General features: G+C 31.9%; 1 protein-coding gene across 2 annotated transcripts in view; it reads right to left on the minus strand.

The window, feature by feature from the left end:
- LOC130896680 (protein quaking-B-like) overlaps positions 1-23540 on the minus strand; it is a 724732-nt gene that overhangs the window by 15035 nt on the left and 686157 nt on the right. For both annotated transcript variants that reach the window (XM_057804936.1, XM_057804935.1), the window contains one exon: positions 16340-16565. In XM_057804936.1, coding sequence (XP_057660919.1) covers positions 16340-16565 — 226 coding nt within the window. The remainder of the gene's footprint in view (positions 1-16339; positions 16566-23540) is intronic.

Consider the following 23540-nt stretch of genomic DNA (forward strand, 5'->3'; position numbering starts at 1 on the left):
TTGAATATATATATGAAACTATACTTTCTTTATAAAATCTATCTGTCAATAACCCAAAGGTTAATAGGTATGAAAGTATTGAATGAATCAGGTATTCTTTTGTCAAAAGAGTAAAATCAGATCCTTATGTGACATATCATAAAAAAGTTCACACGTATTGAACGATTTGCTTTAGTTCGTTAGATGTCGTAAATCATTTTGTTATCCACCGTTGGCTTAGGAATTTAAGCATTAACTTAATCGCTTTTAAAACGAACCTTTTTCGACTTAATGAACTGAGATATTTATTGAAGTTCCTTTCGTTTTATAACCTCGTTAATTTTTGTACGATTTGAAAAATTAAAAGTTTAGGTCTTGCTACTATGGTCCAGATAAAAAATTTATTTCTTGCTAATAACGCCTGATAATCTAATAAAGCCTAATAAAGTATTATCATGTTACTGTAAAGAGAATGTGATACCTTTTTACAATGTAAAGAAATAAGAAAAACTTAGTTATTTGAACATAAGCAAATTTTCTTAATTAAATAAAAAAACCCATTCGGATTATATAGATATTGATAAGAAGAATATCGTGAAATTGGAAACACGATTTGGAAAATTTGAAAATCTTTTAAATGAATTCCATAATATTAAAAGACAAATTAAAAATAAATTGGAGGATTATAAATTGTCTCATTGCTACTCTGAACGTATGGAATTTGAAACTGAATATTTCAATTTCTCAAGCGCTTGAGAAATTTTGAGAAAATTAATAATAGCAAACTAGTTCAAAAAAAGTAGCAGTATCGTTGTTAATGATAATCCGGCTCGAAGGACCAATTTTTTTATTTGAATATCAATTTCAAATACGTGGTACTTCTACAAGTATATTTTCATCTCTGCTCAATATCAGTTTGATCGTCGATTCGGACAGTGAGTTTTCTAGAATTTTTAAATTCAGTTCCGTCACAAAAACTTCCCAGTTCTAGTTTAAGTAGTATTTCGTATATAGAAGAAGAATTTTAGTTTTGAGTGATAAAAGAGATGTGTACTAATAAACCCAACACGTAATCAGTAAAACACTCAGACATAAAAACTTCAATTCAACTGGCAGAGTGTCCCAATTAGTATCCAACACAACAGTCTCTTTCTTTCTGTTCGCCAAGCACTCGTAGCTATTAGCTTTTATTTTTGTATAGGAAGGATAATAATGACGTGGTTATTGAAATCTCTACGAAAGTTGAAAATATCATATTTTACAATAACATCATGTTTATAACTGGATATCAATGAAGTATATTTCGTTAGAATTCACATTCATTCTAAAATCTACAATATGAGATTGCTGGTACAAATATACTTTTTCTTGCAAAGTGGCTAGTCAGAAAAAGGTATAATAATATTGGTTATTATTTGTAGGGCTAGCCAAGTATTCGAGTTTTCGCTACCAGAAATTTAACATGTCAAAAAAATTGTAAATACTAGTTAGCAAAAAATTTCTGAACTAATCAGCAGTTTATATTATTATGGATGGCTGTAAATTTGTTTATAAATAAACTTCACTCAAATGGTGGGCAAAAATTAAATTTATTGGATCATATTAACCTTATCTAGCCCATACCTATTTCTGTTATGCAAATGCTCTCAATCTGATTCTCAAATAATATCAAGTAATAATCAAGTTTCTAAAACACGTCAAAATGTATGCAATACAAAGGTAGTACAAACCAACCACCTTGATTGACTATACATACTGCAAATCAGTTTAAAAAATAAACGACAGCAACAACTCATTAAAATTGTACTTAAATACCTCTATTTCGAGAATCTTAACAACAATCTACTTATTCGATTTCATGAATATTTTTTGGTAATTCAATAAAGTCAGATGATTCTAATATATTTAATGCCAAAATGCATTTTCAAGTCAATAATAAAACGATACAGTAGATTTTGAGCTAGTATTCCAGAATCAAAAATGAAATAACGGAAAAAATCATTGTGAAATGTTAAATATCAACTATTATTTAAATCAATCTAACTTTATTCAAAGATTTCAATATAACTCCAGTTTCGTGGCTAAAAGGTCCCTCTAATCATTCTACGAATATAGTTTGAAATAAGAGTAGATTCATTAAATTTGTGGTGATATTATTATTAGGCTATCCACTGGTGAGTTTTTCTCATATTTATTCAACGTTACTTTTTATATATAGTGCCAACAAAATTACAGTTATCTTTAATAAGCTCCTTTTGTTTTAAGCAAACTTTGTATAAACATTTCCGTGTAAATCAGTATTATCTATTTATTTGCAGAACAGAACAAATAGAATATCAGATTCCTGTTTGGTTATATTTATAAAAGAATATATATTCAGTTTTTTACATGTTGGAGCATAAGCTCCTTTTTATTCAAATCTGCTCTACCTACTCGTTCCTTATTTAGTAATTTCGATCTATGTTCCCGTTTTCTTCCTTATTTTATTCTTTTTTTGCTGCTCTACAGCTGCCAGATTGAAGTTAAACGAACCCAAAGGACTCAACCGGTGCAGAACAACAAATTCAAATCCAGCAACTAGGAACTCAGTTGAGTGCTGCAACCATTCCGGCTTTCCACAGATAGGTCTCAGTCTTATCTTTAATATATAGAACTCTGCGTTGTTTTTAATTTATAACTGCTTTTGTTAGTTGCGCTGAATTCTTTTAATTTAATTCATAAGGTGTTTTCAGTTTTATCACCTCTTTTATTCAATTTTAACATCGTTAGGTAAAAAGCTGATGGTTTCCAATTTAATATTAATTGGTCACCCCATCTAAGTATCAGTTATTTATATACTATAACTGAGACCGAATAACATTTCCTGAAGAAGAGTCTTCAGCCAGGGAACTAAGGTTACAATCTCTTTGTGTCGCCTAAAATTAAAAAATGAATCTGAAAGATTCTCATTGATTAAAAATAAGAATAAAATTAACGGAAAAGTTCTCACTATTAAGACAATATTTCTTCGTTGGTTTGAGCTGTATTAGTTTTTAGTTATTTACCGTCACGCATTTTGCGAAACGAAAAATGCGCCTTAGTATGGGTTCCTATCCCCCTTTGGCCTTACGCCTTGACGTTCTACCCGAGATGTGATATAGGGAATCTATAAAATCAACTGGTTTGAATAAAGATTGTTAAGAGTTATTTCATGTCATATCACTGATAAACCGCATATCGAAAAACTATTTGAAACTGATTAAATTGTGATTACAGAGATCATATTCTAAAACTTTGCCGTAAATATGATGAGATATTTTTGAGAACAGGAACAACTTTCACATTAATTACATTCAACATAATGTCAAAACTACAGATGAAATCACGATTATTCCATAGTGTGATAGGTCTCCGCATACAAACAAGAAATTCAACGTCGAGTCCAATTATAAGCGCATGGTCTTGTAGGATTAAGATTATACGAAATAAAACGGACGAAGCTTCATGGAGAAATTAAGTATCTAGATTTTCGTAAAATGAATGAAAAAACTATAAATGATAGGTACCACATTCCCTCAAGAGTAACCTAATGGACAAATAAGACTAATATATTTATTTTATCAGATTTAGCAAGCGAATTCCATTAGATAAAGATATACCAAAAATAGCTTTTAGAGTTGATAATGGTAATTAACAATACTTACGAATGCCGGGGGGTTTAAGAAATTCACCTGCGGTTTTCTATAATATTTTTATGAGATTACAGTACACAATACCCTTATTTCAATATTATGAAATATTTAAATTTCACAAGGGTAAATATTTTACAACAAATGCTTCAAACGGTCACTGGAAAGCAGTTTTAAATTATAATTAGACAAATTCGAATTTTTGAAAAAACGAATCGCTTATTTGGGCTATGCAGTTACATTGTAAAGAACGCATGTTGGCGCGAAAAATTATTGCTTTTTTTTTGGAAGATGCAAGAGGGATAATACAGTAAATTCATAGCGTTATATGGAACGTTTTTGGCAAGAGTACGTGAAGTTTTTCCTGTCATATTATACCGTTCTACTAAATAAATGCAGAATAGAAGAAAATTTTACACTGGCAATATATTTTTCATAAGACTGACGTTGAAAGGGACATTTTTAATTTAAGCTGACATGATTAAGAATTGAATTTTATAACAAAGCATGGGTATAAATATTTTTAACACTAGTTGAAAGAAGACTTTCAACACTAATGCTAATAATTTCACATTGTTAATTTGGAAAAATTGATTAGAAAACTTTGCATATTCAACATTAACTTGTTTTATTGACTTAGTCTTAAGAACATAACTGACGTTCTCTTATTTGTACTCGTGATTATTGTTATTAACAGTGCAATTATAACAGTTGCTTATGCAGACTCCTCGCGGAGATAACGAATTTCTTTAAGCATCTTGATTCTACTTGTATATAGTGTCTACTTAAGTTGGAACCATATGGAAAACTTTTTTATTAATGGTTCTATGGAAAAACGTTCTGCATGGTCCAAAAGTTAAAATGCAACCATCAGATATCAATTTTTTAAAAGAGTATACGAGGTTTATGAAACAATTTGAGTGCAAGAGTGAAGTATACAAAAATAATTTAATTGGACCTTTTTTTTCGACATTCCTTAAATGCCGCACAATACTTACAATTATTAGAAAATCAAGTAAGTGATTTTTTGCACGACCTTCCGTTACAAGAATGTATGACAATTTGGTTCCAACAAGACGGTGTTTGAAAATATGTTTAATGGAAAGGTGATTCACAGGTATTCAGATATTTTTTGGCCTCCTAGGTCTGCTGATTTGACTCCCCTTGACTTTTTTTATGGGGTTACTTAAAACAGCAGATAACTGCATTCAATGCCCAAAACGGTCATTATGAATACCTCAGAATGCCATTTGGACAAAAAACGCCCCTGCGACATTCCAGAGAGTGATGGACATTGCTCTTAAAGGATTGCAAGGAGAAGGAGACATATATCTGATATACATGGACGAGTGATGGACAATGTTATTAAGGTTTGCAAGGAGAAATTTGTTTGGTATACATGGGTGATATAATTGTCTCCTCCACATCTTGTCAATCTAGCAATAATCTTCAATAGACTAAAGACTAATACGAAGCTATTATCGATTACCCGATTCCAAAAACGGCAAATGAAATCAGAAGATTTCTGGGATTAAATCTACTATTATAGAAAATTCATCGAAGACTTTGCCAGCATAACGAAACCTATAACCGTATGCTTAAAGAAGGACACACACTAAAATTTTTAGAATACTTGAAGACATGTAAAAACCTTTTAACCAACGAAACATTGCTACAATATCCAGACTTCACGAAACCGTTCAACCTCACTACAGATGCAAGCAACTTTACCATTGGAGCCGTACCCTCTCAAGGTCCCATTGGCAACGAATCGCATAAGGACCCAGAATTCTGAATAACACAGAATCATTATTATACAATCACCCAGGCTCCCTCATTGACCCAAACAATACTGAAATAGAATGTGTGCAAACGACAGACCATCTAAATCCAGAAGAACTGAAAATTATCGAAGAATTGTTGGACAAAGAGTAGAATCAACATACGGTTACCTAATATCTAACCTCTAACAATCAAGAAAATTTCTTTGGGTGGACTACACCTCCTCACCACCGAATAATAACGACTGCAATCAATACCCATCAGTTTACGAAAGGCATACTTCTGAATGATTCCAATTTATATAAATGTAACCATCTTTACAGTAATAAGATTGTACAAACTCTGAAGACTTCTACACAAGACTTCGAAAGAGCCAGAAATCCAACAAGATACACCATCATCACAACCAGTTTTGTTCGTCCCTTACAAAACTTCCGGGGGATGGAGAAGTTAAAGTTCTCTGACCCATGATTCATATATGGTATTGAGCTTCGAGCCGTAATAAAAAACATTGATGATCCACAATTCAAGAACTATTTTATTAAAATGATGATCTTGCAGCATTACGGATTCTTAGTTTATAGTTACATATATTTTTTTGTATATAAGACGGATCAATAATCGATATTGTACACTATAATTTTAACTGTTAATCTTTTTATTTTATTGTTCTAATAAAGTATCTTTCTAAAAAGTGACTTTTGTGGCAGTAACTTTTAATTCGCTCCTGAATTATCAAATAAAGACTCTAACGATCTTTGAAAGTAAAGAGGATTGGATAATTTTAAAAACGTAGCAATGCCGGCAGGTATCTTCCCAAACGTGTTTATTCCAACTGGTTTGATAGTGCATTTATTATTTATTATTAACAAAAAATCGTCAATGAGACGTGCAGTGGAGCGTAATGCAGCATGTTTGCGGTAATAACTGACTGATTTGGAGGGATACAAAAATTACGCTGGACGTTGGTTTTATTATTTCTATTTATTATTTGTATTCAAAAATAAATATGAATAACATCTACAAATTTCGTAATTATGTGATTTTTATCAAAAACAATATCGATTCGAATTTTGTAATTTTAAGTTGATTAGTTTTAGTAAATTATAATTTAATATCGCATATCAACGACTCCTAAGTAATGAACTAATAAACTGAATTTCAATAAGAATAAAATTTTTTCTTTTCTTTTTGAGAAGATTTGTTCGTGGTGATAAAAAACTCTCTACGGTCGTTTTTTATTCGGCTTCACTCAGAAAATAAAATCTTACTCTTAATACTTGTATCATGAATAACTATTATTAACGTTGCAATTATGTTATGTTATTTTTTGAACGAAGTACCCCAAATTTGTTGACTGTATATATCATCTGAATGTTTCATATAAGATTCTTATAGCTAGGTTCATATAGATCAGGGGTCTCTAAACTATGGCCCGAGGGCCACATGCGGCCCGCGGACAGATTTTGTCCAGCCCGCGGAGAGCTATCATGAATGAATGAATGAAAACTCATTCTAGAGAACATATTTTTTATAGCAAATTAAATTTAGTTTACTGAAGTATTCTAATTTTATGTTGAATAACTATTAATATGACATCTTCATTAATATGGTCATGGGCTAAGACATGTATAATATGCAGAAAATTTAACTTCAGTATATAATAACTAACAAATTATTGAAATGAATCCAACTAACATTTTATACATTTTAAATAAAAACATAACTTATAACAAGCATAATGACATGAAATACTAATGAGATTTATGTAATTGAGATTTTCCACTGACAATAGTTTGTAGTTGTGGACTAATTTTACTTGTACCAATTATTAAAAGAGATTTAAGATGCTCATCAGTTAATTTAGATCTGTAAACATTTTTTGTGCACTTCATTTTGGAGAAGGTCTTCTCACACAAATAAGTAGTACCAAAAATAGAAAACAGCCCACGAGCAAATTTATGCAAATTATCAAATTGTGTCAGTGGAAGACTCTTATAATATTCCAACAAAGATGAGTTTTGATATTTGTTCTCAATTATATCACTGCACTGTAGATCAATCATTCCCATTTGAAGTTCCGGGGCTAGGGTTTCAATGTCAGTATCAAAAGGATTCTGAAAAAACTTAATTTGATTCGCAATAGCATCAAAGTCCGAGAAACGAGTATCAGAATTTATTTTCAAAGCACTCAAAGTTTCGATTGCAAAATCGATAGGAAACTCAGTCTCAGTGGTGTGGCTGAATATTTCACATGTTTTAAAATGTCAAAAACATTTACTTCGTAGTTGTGATTGAAACAGTATCAATTTCTTCCGGAATGATTTGATATTAGTGTGTCTTCACAAAAAAGGTGTCCACATTTGTCAGTTCAAAAACAATCTCCCTGGCTATGAATGGACAAAAGCCTTCTTAAAAAGACATGAGAATCTGACTTGTAGAATAAGTTCCAATACCAAAAAGGCTGGAGCCGAAGTAGATGCTTCTCTTATCGAAAATTACATTGATAACTTCAAAGAAGAGGTTAAAGATGTTCCCCCAAATAATATATTCAAATCAGGAAGATGCTGGTTTTCTCCTTGCAATCTTAAAATCAGTTTATTCACATGTTTTGTCAAATCAACATGGAATGTTAACTTCCACAGCCATGCAGTGTTTTGTAATTCAGTAAGAGGGCGATGCTTTTCATTCAAAAAAATTTCGATCACAGCTCGAAGTTCAAAAAAGCGCTGAAGGAGTTTCCCACAACTAAGCCAACGTACGGCAGTATGATAAGGTTAGTCATTTTCACCAATTTCTTCAATAAATTGTCGAAATTGTCGGTGATTCAGCCCAAAAGATCTTATAAAATTAACAGTTGATTTGACTGGTTTCAGAACTTCAGACATATCCAAACATTTTCGCACAAAGACTGTTGATGAATGGTACAATGTGAGACTATTGGTTTTGAACCACCGTCATTTTCTACAGCCTTTATCTTTCCCACTCATGTTTTTGCCTCCATCAGTTGTAATACACTTAAGTTTTTCCATCGAAGATTCTTTTGATTAATGGCCATTTCAACTCCTTTAAAAATATCTGTATCAGTAGTTGTGCCATGAATACTATACATATCAAGAAGTTCTACATGCACTTCATAGCTTTTATCTACTCCTCGAATATAAATCAACACCTGATCAGTATCTGACACATCCGTTGACTCATCCAAGGCCAAAGAAAACCACTCAACATGTCCATTTTTGTCGAACAGTTGAGAGGATATATTTTCAGCGATGTTTTCTACACCACAGTGTTTGCTGACATACTGACAACTTTTAATAAATTTACCTTTTCAGGCCACATTTCTTCGGCTACTGCAATTATGCATTCTCTGATCATTTCTCCATCGGTGGATGGTTTTCCACGTTTTGCAATTTCAAGAGCCACACGCAAGCTGACACGAGTTGCAGCCTCTTGTTCAGTTTTGAGTTTTGTAAATGAAGATTGCTGCGATTTCAATCCGCGCTTCATAGCTTCGAATTTTTATGTTCGCAAACTTCCTGTATATTTTGAGTAATTTTGAAAATGTTTTGTTTCATAATGACGTTTAATGATATATTCTTTGAGAACAGCTATGCTTTCATTGCAAATCAAATATACCGCCTTGTTACTGGACTCAAATACGAAATACTGAATGTTCCACTGATCTTGAATTGAATTTTCTGCATTCACTATCAATGTTTCTCTTCTTTTTCATACTACTAAATCACACACACAAAAGCAACAATTCAAATCAAAATACTGTTACGAAGATGTCTTAAACTTAAACACGCACAAACACGTTTTAAGGAGGTACGCACTATTTAATTTTACAACAGTGTCATAGGAACTGACTTGTGGTTGCGTCACTAGCCATATATTCCAATTACGGCCATCTAGAAGTGAGTGGAAGACACCAGAACTTTCTCGAACCAACGAGATTATTCTGTATGTGCTATTAGCGCCATCTGTTAGCAATAGAAGGTAATACCTATTTCCACTTGTGTCCACTAGATGACGTGTCACTTTACTCCTCATGACTCGTACTCTACGACTAATTTAGAAATTACAGATAATGACAGGAAAATTAATAATATGCAGTGTTGCCGTTTTGCGGATTTTAGTCCATTTCCGCCTTTTTTAAACGTTGCGTTCTTTTTCCGACTTTTTTTTTCATCAGTGGACTATTTCACTTTTTACCTCTGACAACAATGATAATATGGTTTGGCCCTCGGAACTTACTGGAGTAATCAGTATGGCCCCAAGGCTGGAAAGTTTAGAGACCCCTGATATAGATTTATATATACGTTTACATATTTTGCCATGGAAAGAAATGAAATTCAAGTATGCCGTCAAACTTTCTCCATTTTATATGCTATAAAAAGTAGGGCTATTTTTCGCTTCACCTCCCTTAAATCGGAGAGAAAACTATCTGAAGATACCAAACGAAGAAATTGCGGCTTCTGATGAACATATCCGATCTATTCCCCTTAAACAATCTCATTACAGAAGCAAACATGTACAATATTTAGAAACAAACTCAAACGTCAAAATAATGCATGAACTTTTCTGTAAAAAATACCCCCAAAATCGATGCGTAAAATACGACTATTACAGAAAATATTCTAATGGTAATCATGACTACAAATTTGGTCAGCTAAAGCATAAATAAAAAATTGATGATCAATGAGAATACGAAGAAAGTGGCGGTTAGGAAAACAAAAGATACATCTTGAACATGCTAAAAAGTTTTATAATAAAAATAAATAACATTGTTTCAGAATAGAGAAGATGTAGATGCCATGGTATTTGATAATATACATAATTTCCCGATTCCTAGATCCCAGTTCCCAGATTTAAGAAAACTATGGTTTTACATGTTTTGTTTTTACGAATTGAGGATAAAGCTAAACGGGGCCTGGATGAAATGTATAATTTATTGTGGAAAACGATAAAGAATATGGATCCTTCTGTCAAGGAATTATACGTTTTTTGCGATGCATGCGAAGGACAAAATAAGAATAACACCCTCATAAGATTGTTTCTTACCCTTGTTGCAATGAATCATTTTAATAAAATATAATACTTTTCCGTGCGTGGACATTCGATTTTACAGTGTGACAGAAATTTCGGGGCCGCTTAAAGACTCATTTGGAGAGAGGACTGAATTTGCGTTCCAAATAAGTATAATAGTTTTATTTTGACAGCAAAAAATAGGAGTTTTTCGGTAATATCTGTTACTTCAAACGACATAATTGATTTTAAAAACTCATGGCAGCGATGTTTCAAGAAAAGCTGTTAAACATTAGATAAGGCAACAATATTCAATATCTCGCAATACAGAAGCTTTCAGTATAGTTCATGTACAGGTCTTAAAGGTTACTTTACGGACTCCTAATTTATTGATTGTTCCGTCAAAGCCACATTTCTGCTTCATAAACCTTCTACAAACCCAAAAATACCAGAAAATCCGGCATATGTTACTAAAATACTCATGAATTAGGAAAAAAATGAAAAACATACAAAAAATAGCTAAATATATTCCTGACGAATTTCACGATATATTCTAGCCTGACCAACTAAAAGAACGGAAGTCAGGGTTATTAAATAAAACGAAATTTATATTTCCTTTATTATCATTTATGTCAAATTAGCCTATATGTTGAAAGTGAAAAGTTTTTATTGAATGAAGTTTATTACAGTTTTATTTAGTTTTAGATTCCATATAAGAGACCGTCAGGAGAACGCAGGAAGTAACATTGTATAAAATTTATTTAAGTGACAAGCTTTGAACGTCGTGTTATAAGCGTAGATCCTGTGCTAATCGAGCCTTAAGGAGAATCTCTTGAAATATAGTTTTAATAAACTTTTAATGAAAATTCCTCGGAAGTAATATCCTAGAGAAGAACACATAAAAGAAACTGAGGTAGAAAAGTTTTGCAGTTTATCTGGAGTTTCTATTTTATCATTTGTTTTACTTTATGTTGCAATCTATACTCGTACATCATAGCAATAAATATAATAGTTAGTTCTCATTTTTTATCGAATAATATTATAATTATTTAGGATTGATTTGTTACTAATAATACGAATGTAATGAAAATATGAAAAATAATCAACCCATATAAAATACAGGGTGTTTCTAAATCCATGCAACAAAATTCAGGAGGTGCTTCGTATTAAATTAAGATGAGTCTTCTCTATAACAAAATTTCCTTAGTCTACCACTTTTCAAGACATCACCCTTAAAAAGTGGTGACTGAAATCAAGTTTTCATTTTTTATCACATTTCACTAAAGCTAGAAACTCTGTCATTTTCGTGCAATCGCAAACGATTTGTATGTTTTCAATATTCCTGTTACATTATAAGGAGGTGAAATTAGCAAGCCTCTCTTTATTTCATATCAAAACTTTTTCCATGAACTTGAAATCCTTGTTTTATAAAAAATGAATCTTTATTCTTAAATTTTTTTCTAAAAACCAATAGCTGGTGATAAAAAATAAACACTATTATTTATAATTTTCTTAATAAATTGATTGTGAAACAGTTGAGATGCAAAATGTAATAATATTTATATTAAATGCTGAAAATGACCACCTCTAATTTATTTTTCATTAGTTTGGAATGTTTGGAAAGAAATTCAACCAAAACTGGTCGTTTCCGGATAGCTACAAATGTAATGGTAGAACTAGTAATTCTAGATTAAATTGATGGAACAACTTAAATATCTGTTATTCTTCGGTATGGCGACTTTTATACACTTACCATATCCAACGGGTTCATGCTCTTTAATCCATTTTCCTGAACGAGTCTGATTTTGTGAATGGATATCAAGGATTTGAAGAATCGTTCGTATACAAACACCATACAAAATACACCTCAAATCTTTGAATGTGTACGGCAATCCATAACTCGTAGGCTACGCTCATATATTTTCGCTAGAGGTGGTAATTGTTTTCCACTCAATTTATTAAGAAAATTATAAATTATGGTGTTTCTTCAAGAACAGAAAATATTTTAATAAAACAAGGATTTTAGGTTATAATTTTCATGAACCTCTATTTGGGAAAAAACTTTTGATATGAATTAAAATAAGGGCTACTAATTCCATATATCCGTGGTTGGTCCTTTGCGAGTGAACGAAAATTACAGATTTCAAGTTTCCAGCTTGACTGAAATTCTAGAAAAATAAAAACCCAATTTTAGTCACCACCTTTTAAGGGTGAAGTTTGTCGCATAAATTTAGAAACACCCTGTATTTTATGTCGATTGATTACTTCTCATATTTCTATTAGATTCGTATTATTAGTAACAAATCTTCTATATAAATAGAAATATAATATTGGATTGAGTGTTGGGAGCGAATAAATATTTACAGTTATTTTAGTATATAAAAAGAAATAGGAACAAAATTTATAACACCATATAGCTCTGGCTTATTCCTTAAATGTTTATAAACGATTATTAATATGGCACAATTGTTACTAAACGAAGCATAACCCACTATAAAGTTATGATGTTCCGAGGATTCGTGGAATTGAATATTTTCTTATTATATTCCAACTGTTTAGAAAGAACATTTCACGAAATAATTCTCTCATATTATGATAATAAGATTATAATATAATTTACCTCGAACAAATAATGCCAGCTTAGGTTAAATTTTTAAAAATAATAAACCAGATGGGGAAACGTAGAGGAACATAGAAATTCTTGAAATTTTTAACAATTTCTTCTCGAAAACAAATACGTTTGGAAATAGTAACCGATAGCCAATCAACAAATATAGCTCAGTAGAGTTATCGAAAAGTTTCAATTGAGGTTAGAATGGAGGTTCTCAAACGTCTTTCTCCAATGGGCCACATTCAAAGCATTACTGAACTACATTTCAACCATATTCCCAAGATTCTTTAACAATGTAAATTTGCATAAACTCGTGTCGACTATCTTTCATAGATCTCTGGAAGTGACTTTAGGAATCACTGATCAAACTATGGAAAATTTAGTATAAATGTGGAGGTTCACTTCGACCACATTTAAAATCACTTGATTAAATAGATACTGAATAGTGTAGTGTCTTAAATAGAAAGAAAACTCAAATGAAACTGTTAGAAGTTGTTGAGAGGTGAGGATATTAGAGATTAAAAATTTATCTTCCTAATGCAAGTTATTTTTAATCGCAAATCGAAGGAAGCGAATCCAGTGATTTTTTTTATTGATTACATCGGTATTCACATGGAATAGTAACTGTTTCGAAGAATAACTTGCAGTAGTATTTACGCTTAAGAAAATTTCTCTACAAACAAAACTTGCTGCCATCTTCCAAAAAAGGCTTTCAAATACGTTCACTCACACACTAGCTTAGTTTCTAGTTTTGGTATCGAAAAAATCTCGCTATCGAAAGAGCTATGGCTATACTTAGAATTTCATGAGAGAAACAGAAACGGCTGTAAAAAGGAAAAAGATATACGCCAAGCAATGATGTTTTGTTTAATTTATTGTATTAATTATATTGATTATATTAGATGGATTGATATTCCAGTATCCAGTTATTGATGTGAGTGATATGAGGAAGGGAATTGGTGCGGAGCAAAGGGCGAGAACGGAAGCTATTTTGGCTGAGCGAATTCTGCGGTGCGTGTCGAATCAAATTTAAGTCAAGGTGATAATTTCACAACAAATTTTTTGTGTAATTATCACGTTGTGTTTTAAACGACCCGACCGGCCAATATTTCATGTACCCACTCTAATTTGATTGCATCTATGCTGCTGATTATGTAACCAATAATACATCTCATTGAGGGACAACTCTTAGCCTATGGCTTAGTGTAGCTGATGCACGCAACTCGTCCTACCTGATACCCAATAATACTAAAGGTTAGGAAGTGATCGCCAAGAAGAATCGTGAGTATTTCCTAATTTTTTTTCTATATCTACTTGTAACGATCTGACTAAATATAAACTATCTGATTAACTAAAAATTTATAATGTTCATTTATAATTACTTAATTTAGTGTCGTAAAAGTGGCTGTACTGAACGTTAGACTGGTCTGTTACCAAGCGTAAAGAACAGCTGAAATTTCGGAACCTCGGAGTGGAGTGCCTCTCCAAGACTCAATTATATGAATGTTGTTTCGCTTTCCGAAAACGTCGAGAAGTGGTGACAAACTTGCCACATTCGTGTTACTGAGGAGAACATCAGCGTTGTAGAAAAACTCATTTTGAAAGACCAGCGCAGTACTGTACACGTAATGGAGGAATAATTGGGCATCAGCTTGGGTAGTATTGAGCTAAATTTCAGCCAGATGTAAGCCAAAACTTCTGGGTTGAAAAACAGTGGATCGCCCTCATTCTAGTCCTGATTTGTCGCTATGCAAGTATTATTTATTTGATCCATTGAAAGGTGCACTTAGCGAATAGCTATTCAAAAGCAATGTGGATGTAAAATTGTCCGCGCGCGGACAGGTTACGTGATAAAACTTTTTATAGCAAAATTTCTGTTTTAAATTTGAACCATCCCTAAGTATTGTGAATGATCCATGTCTGTAGGTTGGGATAAATGCATTTTGGCAATTTTACCTATGTATTTCATTTGAAGTCAACATTTATACGGGTGTGTTATTTTATCTATGATATTTATGGTACTATTCTATAATAGGCAACATCACCCACATCGCATTAGTAAGCACTACCACCAGCTTTGTTTTATTCAGTAAATGTCGCACATTAGTTATTTATCGTTAGTTGTAATTATTTACAAATTCTTAATATCAGTAATATCATTAAACTTATACATAATCCCAATTTATTTTATTTCCCCCTTCCTTATCGAAGAATCGGCATGGCGTTCCAAGCTTACCATTCATCTTTAGGATTTTTGAGTAATTGTTTTCTCCTTTGTTGGAAGAGTTGAACCTTGGTTTTAAGCTCAATCTCTCTTTGAGCTAGCATCTTATACTATTGCAATTGTTATCCAAAATCGGGGCCATAACAAAAGCAAGCAAAAATTTTCTTCATATGTTGAGGATTAACGTTATTAGTGAAGATGAGAATCAATGAGATTGAATTTTGTGTTAAAAATTGTGAGATTCTGCCGCTCCTCTATTGTAATAACTTGTAAATGTGTGTATCTATTCTATATTTACTTTGTCGTTGTCTCTACGATCTATGGGTTTACTTCATATTCATTTTTCGCTTTACTAATAAAGCAGAGGGACTTGTTGTAGGAACTTTCTGACCATAGTACTTTTGTGGGAGGTAGTAATCGAGTACAACTCCTAGGTATTTTGACATTTGTGTGTTCCAGCGTGTCGCTACTACTTCGCTTCAAAGCTTTTATCAATCAAGAGTGTCTACTTATGAAAGACAGATTCTACTAGTTCAACCTTACTTTGTTTTTTCTTGAATGGTAATGCCATGACTTCCAGTCCATGATAAATAGAAACCTTTCCATCGTCTCTCTTCTTCCAAGAAAAAATGGTTAAAATGGAATTTTTTCCAACCTTACTCTTATATTTTCAATTAGTATTGTGTTTGTCTACCTTCAAAAAATGACACTACCAAGTATATCGGTGTATCAAATATATGAGTATTAGGAATTATTGCAGTTGTTTCAAATAAAATTCTATGCAATGTAAGGTATTCAGTATAAATTATGGAGAAATACATCATCGACTAAAATAGCTCTTCTCAAAATGATAAGATTCACGAAATTAATGGAAAATAATATTCAATCAATATAAAGCAACAGTTTAATATTCACTTGATTGAATGTATATAAAAGAGGCATAACTAATTTTAAAATTTTTGTAGGATTAAATTGAACCGATGAGTAATACAAACACTTTCAATTAAGTATAGTACAATGAAAATTTTGTTGTCGTTTACTCACCTGTTTGAATACCTCTCATTGCTGGATGTTCAGTGTCGTCTTTTGAATTCTGCAAATGAACGCCAAACGCATTATTGGCTTCTCCCGTTTCTCCATCGCTTAATCTATCTTCTCCTGTCTCATTTTGTGTGACACCTCCATTTGAATCGTCACTTTTATTGTTTTTTTGATTAGAGAGTACCTGCATTTCCCACATTTGCTCTTGTCTTATGTCGTCATTGTAATCCTGGAACAAAAATATTTATAAAACAAAATAGATCCGTTACTTTAAGCAATTTCTATATACCAAAATATATTCTAAAGTAATTAAAATATACAGTGGATACATAAACGGAATGATAGAAAACTTTTGCCTGGATTCAAAAAGTTAATTTAAATAGACAACAAGAATGTGAAAATTGTTGTTTATACATTGTATCTATTCACTTTATTAAGAATCTTACGTCGCTGTACTGAACAGAAAAGTTCACGAGTATGTCTTCATAGAGATTCGAGAAAATTGTGAATTTCGCGCGCTCACAAGTATGTACCAATACCTTCTTATTATTTATATATAAGTAATTGTGATTTTAGAAATGTTGAAATACCATTGTATCTCATAGTTATTAATAAAAATGCATAAATTACTGTGACTATAACAAAAAAATCATATAAATTGATAAAAAAGTAATTTCAATTACATGTTCTGATTCATGCTTGAATAACTTTTATAAAATTTATTCCAGAGACAAATATCATTAGTAGTGCAATTTAAAGAGGCTCGCTTAAAAAATAGTTTTCGGTACTCATGCCTCGATTCCTCATGAACTAAAGGGACAAAAAACGAAAATCAATATGTGAATAATATTTAATACGCTTTTGTATATAACTTATAAACTACTTAAAAGGAGAAAGATACTATTCCCAGCAGTTCTAGTTTCTAATTTACTGGTGATAATTATTTACACTTGTCATCAGCTGATGTAAATTCTCTAGATTCCGAAGGAAATTCCTGGCATTTCTTCCAGTCACAGAAATTTACCACAAAATGAGAACGATTAATTGCGTTGTGTAGAAGCATGAATCCCCCTTCTGAGCTTTGCAAAATTAATTGATATTTTCAAACATATGGGTAGCTGTTGTAGTATTTTTTTATAAACATTTCCAAGGTTTATTATCTTTCGATTGTGTGTGTAAGGCCACAATGTTTGTAGGCATAGCATAGAATTCTGAGGCACTTTAATATTAAATTCATTGTTTTCCAAGATAATATCAATATTTAATAACTTTCGGTATCGTTTTTATTTATTATCAAAAATTCGCATTAGCCAAGGAAGCACGTAATATTTATATTTGTACACACTCATTAACGACATGGACCGTGAAGCCGGCCCTGCCTGGTTATAATGGAAGAGTTTAAAATTTGGTGAACCCGCTAGGTTAAAAGCATTTGATATTGTTTTTTAGAAACAGTTCCTAGGAGACCGTTTTAACTTATTTGTTTGTTTGTCAACTTTCTAGAATCCTAGGTATTTCTTTCTGTTATAAACTCGTGCTTGTTTAGTAGCATTAGTTTTTATATTATTGGATGTTATAGTGAATGGAGAAAAGTAGTATATAGTAACCGGCGAATTCAAATAAATTATTTGTTAGTTTAGTATTAGTTGATAATTATTATTATAATTATTTAAGTCTTGTGTTAAATGTTTAAATAAATTAGTGAGAGATAGTGTGTAAATTCATCCCACTAAAAACATTACAATATTCTTTAAACATGTAAAATCTTTGTTATGTCCATATTGGGCCACTTTGCATTACCATTTTCCTGGAGAACTTACATAAATACCCTAAAATTGTATTCTATTAGGAAGTATTGATTCTTTTTGTATTTTATCATGGTACTTATATGTTACTGATTGATATCTGGATAATTGTTAATCCGTTGTTGCTTTTTTCATGAATATTTGGCAATATTATGTTTTTAACTACCAAACCTATAATACTGAAAGATTTGACTTTTGTTATCCTTCTATTTGATTCAGTTCTAAATGATTCTCTAAAAACATCATTTGTTTTTCAAGAAAAGATTGGATTTATTTCTTCACATACAATTTTTTCGATTATCGGAAGTGTTAAATTGATCCATTCAGATTGTCCACAGATAATATGCTAATATATTTTCACGAGCCACCGAACAACGAGAAAAGGGTAAAACGAATCGCCTACGTTCCTTTCAATGTCCTATGGGAATACTTGTTGGATTCTGGTGGAAATTCTCATTTCACTACTTTACTATCTCCCAATTTGATTTCTAGTCATTTGTGAGGACCTACCAATCATCATTTTAAGCGAATAATTTGAAAACTTAATGTTGGTAATGATTATTTAACAAATGTTTGTCAAAAGTATGAGCAATTTAATGATGCTCCAAATTTATACTTTTACTGTATGTCTAATATTTTAAGCATAAAAATAGGGGAACCGAGGCAGATTAATCTTGAGGTGGCTGAAAAATATCACGGCAAAAGTATACTCATACAATTTTCTTTGTAATCGTCAAATTTATCAAGCTAGGTGATTAAACATAAATAGTCTCATTTCTCACTCCTCAAATGAGAAGGTATGTCAAAATGACAAAAAAATTCTAAATGATGTTAAGAGGTCTCAGTTAAGGAACAGCATTTCAAATTATCATACGAGGGCAGTCTCAAAAGTTTCAGATTTCATCCTGAATATGTTATGAGTTAGGAAATATATTTGCGTATGGATTGACACATTCTAACAAAAATTCCATCAATTTTTGTTTGACAATCTTAAAATTTTCCTGAAAATGGAAAAAGTTGAGTACCGAACCGTCATAGAATATTTACTTTTAAAAGACAATACGCTTGCGCAATTGAGAGAGAAGTGATACAGAATATAGAGACTCTGTACTATCATTTGAAATCGTAAAATTGCTAGCGGCCAAATATAAACGTAGCCGTATTAGCTTGAGTAGCAGGGATTGATTTGGGAAGGTCAAGAACCTGTCGTTTTAGTTTTGCCTTCGTAATCTTTGTATAGTAGTTTGTTATTCCCATGGTCCATCTCCCCAGAGGGAAGATAAGGGCTTCTGTACAACAGGTTTCGCCCTGGTGCCCTGACACGCAGCTTTAGCGATATGAAATATTTATATACCCTCATATCATTCAGCTCTCGACACGTACTCACCTTATCATTGGGTCATCCATCTAATAGACATAATCACAAATGAAAAGTTTAACTTGGACAGTCTACAAGACGAGACTGTTAAATACTTGTACTAAACGATCTAATAAATGATGAAAATCACACACCGTAGGAAATTTATAATAATATAGTAGGCATACAGCATTAAATAGTTGCAAAAGAAGCTCTAGGTATAAAAGGAAAATCACAAAGTAATAAATATTGTTGGAATACTGAAAAGGAAAAAACTGGTTGACAGAAAGAAATATTTATATAAGGGATGGTTGAAAACAAATGATGACGATCATCAAAATAATAAAGACAAGATGAGAGAAACAAAAAGCAAGATTATCGAAAGAAAAAGAAAAATATTGGAGGGCGAAAGTGCATTCCTCAACAACATTAAGAACAACGAAACAACTAACACATCACTACCGCTAATACCCGCACATAAATAGGTTTAGTAATTTAGAATAAACCTGAATATATTCAGCGAATACAGAACTTACAAATTGAAGGAGAAAAGATACACATAGATTTAACAGTAATTATAAAAACAACGAAGCAATTAAAAATAGAACCGCGAGTCTAAAGGATTAATGCTGTACTAATAGAAAATGAAACAAATAAACCCTTCGAATCATTAGCTTATATTTTTACAAATAAAACAGCTTATATCACATATATGCCTAAAAAGTACAACAAACTGAAATGCAACAATTATCGTAGGATATCAGTAATAATAGTAAGCAGGGTATACACAAGAATAATGAGAAATCTGATACAGTAGGAATACACTAATCACGAAGAAGAATAACTGAGTAGGTTTACAGCTGAAAAGCCCTATACAGACAACGTCTTCTGTTTTGCTAGAAAAAAAAAACAGAATGATATAGACCAGTTTACCTAGATTTCAAAGAGGCCTGAGATAACACACCAATTTCAAAATTATCTTGATCTTGAAAATATATAACATTTACCACACTCTCACAAAAACACAAAAACTTTCAAGAACTTATATAATGATATGATGTTTTTAGTAAAAATCGAAAATAGCGTATCGGAATCCTCCACAGTCAACAAAGTGGTGAAACAAGGGTGCTGCATTTAATTACCACTTCTCAAAACATATGTTTCAAAAGCTCTAACAACTTGGAAGAAGAAGTGCTAAGGAATGGGAATCCAAACGAAGATGACACCTCCAATTTGCAGATGATTAGGTAATATGTGCAAACGACAGAGATGACTTAGATTTGGTACACAAACTAGAGGAACAATATGGAAAATAGGGAATTCAGATAAACGTCGAAAAGACACAGTACTTATGTATAGGAGAGGATACAAACGACACACAACTAGAAAACAACAAATATGTAGGAGTTATGATACCATGTAAAGATTAGGAATACGTTGGTATTTCGATCAGAAACGTGGAGATTGAAAGAACAACTGAATAAAAAATAGAAACCATGAAAATGGACGCCCTAAGAAGAGCAAATAAAACGTCAACGTTAGATTGAATTATAAACACACACAATAAAAGAGAAAATGAACCTGAAAGAATATTTTTTGTCTTCGGACAATGCTAATTTTTTCTTCGGATGACCATGAGCTCCATCTTATTGCAGCACGATATCTAGCCATTGTAACTTGAAGCTTTCATTTTCTAAAACTTGTTAAAAGGACGCCTGGGTCAGCTTAGAATTCAAACATAACCCTTATTTGCATTTGACGTTTGCCGCTAAAGGAGACTTTAATGTTCTAAAGGGAAACATTCCCGAATTTACTTTAAAGTTTAAATTAGAACATCTACGCTAAATGGCAATAATGAAACTCGCGACTTAATTTAATGGAAACTTTGAATTTAAAGCTTCCTTCAAAGATATTATGAAACTAACCGTTAGAGTATCGCTGGACTAACTGTATAGATTTGAAAGGAGACTATGTTGAGGAATAAAAATGTCCTATTTCTTTCTTAGGTCGGAAGCTTTTCAGGTAACCATCTTCTATAGCACTGAACCATACTTACACCAACAAAATTTGAGAAAAAATTCATTAGACTGAAGAAAGAGCAAGGAAAATATATATGGAGCGCAATTGTTTAAAACACTATACAGGATGTGGCAAAATGGTTTTTTTTAAACATAGCTATAGCTGTATGAATTTAATTATTAATGAGAGAGAGAAAAGTTGGATGTGGTCTAATATTTTCCGTCTCATTTAAATAAAATAGACATATACACCTATAATTCTTTATAAAATAAAGCAAAATTGACAAAAAGGAAGTCAATTGTTTATACAGGTCACGTTTATACTCGTTCCAACCACAACCATAAGAGAAAAGAAATAATTATCATTTTTCATGTAGGCAATGAAGCAGGATTTCTATTAAGTGCATACGTTCGTTGGAAATCAAAATGAAAATTTGAGAACTACCATAATTATACGTACTGTAAAAACTTGAGGAGTTACTAGGAGAAAAACTAAAACTAAATTGTAGGTTGTATTTTTGTATTCTACAGTACACTTTAGATCAAGAAACTTAACTATAAGTAATTGAAAAATGTGTCAGATTTCAAAGGAGTTATCGCAAACAAGAGATATCTTCTTATCCGATAGTCAGGCAGCATTAGAGCACTGAGCTTTATTTAGTCTCATAAAATATAAACTGGTCTAGTTATGCCTAGACAAGCAGAATGAGCTGAATAAGAAGAATACAATGAGTTCTGGAATTCACTGCATTCAGCAGAGAGAAATGGAATAGCAGATATACTTGCTTTTATGGAAGTAACTATGGTAAAGTAGAGAAAACACTAGAAAAAAATAAGATAGGGAAAGAACTATTTACTGAAACAATCTACAGTGGTGTTCTGGAAATTGAAACCAAAGGAGATCTATAGAATCCTAAGACACTAGGTTTAGTAAGGAATTAAACCTCCAGATTCTGCTAAGTAGAGGACAAAACGCAAATTAACATTCCCCTGAGGTGTGAGAGTTCAACACCAAAAGAAGTAGCTGAATAAATTGAAAGGAATATTACTTCCAAGGTTATGACCTAATATCAGGAAGAATCCTTCATAAAATTATAAAAAAGTCTATACAAAAGCTGGTACACTTGATAAATGCGGCTGTAATGTTGAAACATGTTCTTGATATAAGGTTGATGGCTGTGTCATTACGATACGTAAACTATGTAAACTAGAAAACGTATTAACGTCAGATAGACCTTTCTAGTTATTACCAATTATTTCCAATTTCTAAATCCGAATCTCAGATCATCAATTCGGAATTAGAGAGTATATTCGTGACTTGAGAGTATTAGACATAGTTTAAAGGTAATTTGAAGGGGCAGCAGTATTCTTATTTGTATTTACAGGTATAACATCGGCATTTGACAAAGTCTAGCAAGCTGGGCCAATCTATAAAATGCATAGGACGTTTCAACACATATTGTCGACCTAATAGACTTTCACTTAGAAAATTGTTAACCAAATAAAGCACGAGGAAAAGTATCGCATAATTAAATATATAACAGCTGATCTACCTCAAGGTAGCATTCTGGGACTATACTTCACTTGATTTATACTCACGACGTTCCAAAAGTGATGAGAAGAAAACAAAGCAAGATATAAAAAAAGATGTAGTGGTTTTTGAGAGGAAAGTTCCAGTTATTTACCCAATTTTGTTATTAAATTTCAAAATAAAGTTCGTCGAAATATTGTCGATGCCTCATGGTATATCCGAAACAGTAAAACTCATTATAGAGATATATCAAATCCAAGGTGCTTCAACTCTTCATCAATGCAGTAAATCAATACAACGACTGAAGACAACTAAACTATTTGACCTGGAATATACGAGGATTGCTGCTAAGTTTTGAGACAAATAAAAACAAATATTTATAATTGGATATGACTTTATTTATCATTAATGCGCTTGAACCAATTGAACGCTAGTGCACCATTCGGAATTGACCGTTTTACGTTGCTCTAATGGAACGGTGACGACATGTCCA

This window comes from Diorhabda carinulata, chromosome 7, assembly GCF_026250575.1.
Source record: "Diorhabda carinulata isolate Delta chromosome 7, icDioCari1.1, whole genome shotgun sequence".
Taxonomy (NCBI): Eukaryota; Metazoa; Arthropoda; class Insecta; order Coleoptera; family Chrysomelidae; genus Diorhabda; species Diorhabda carinulata.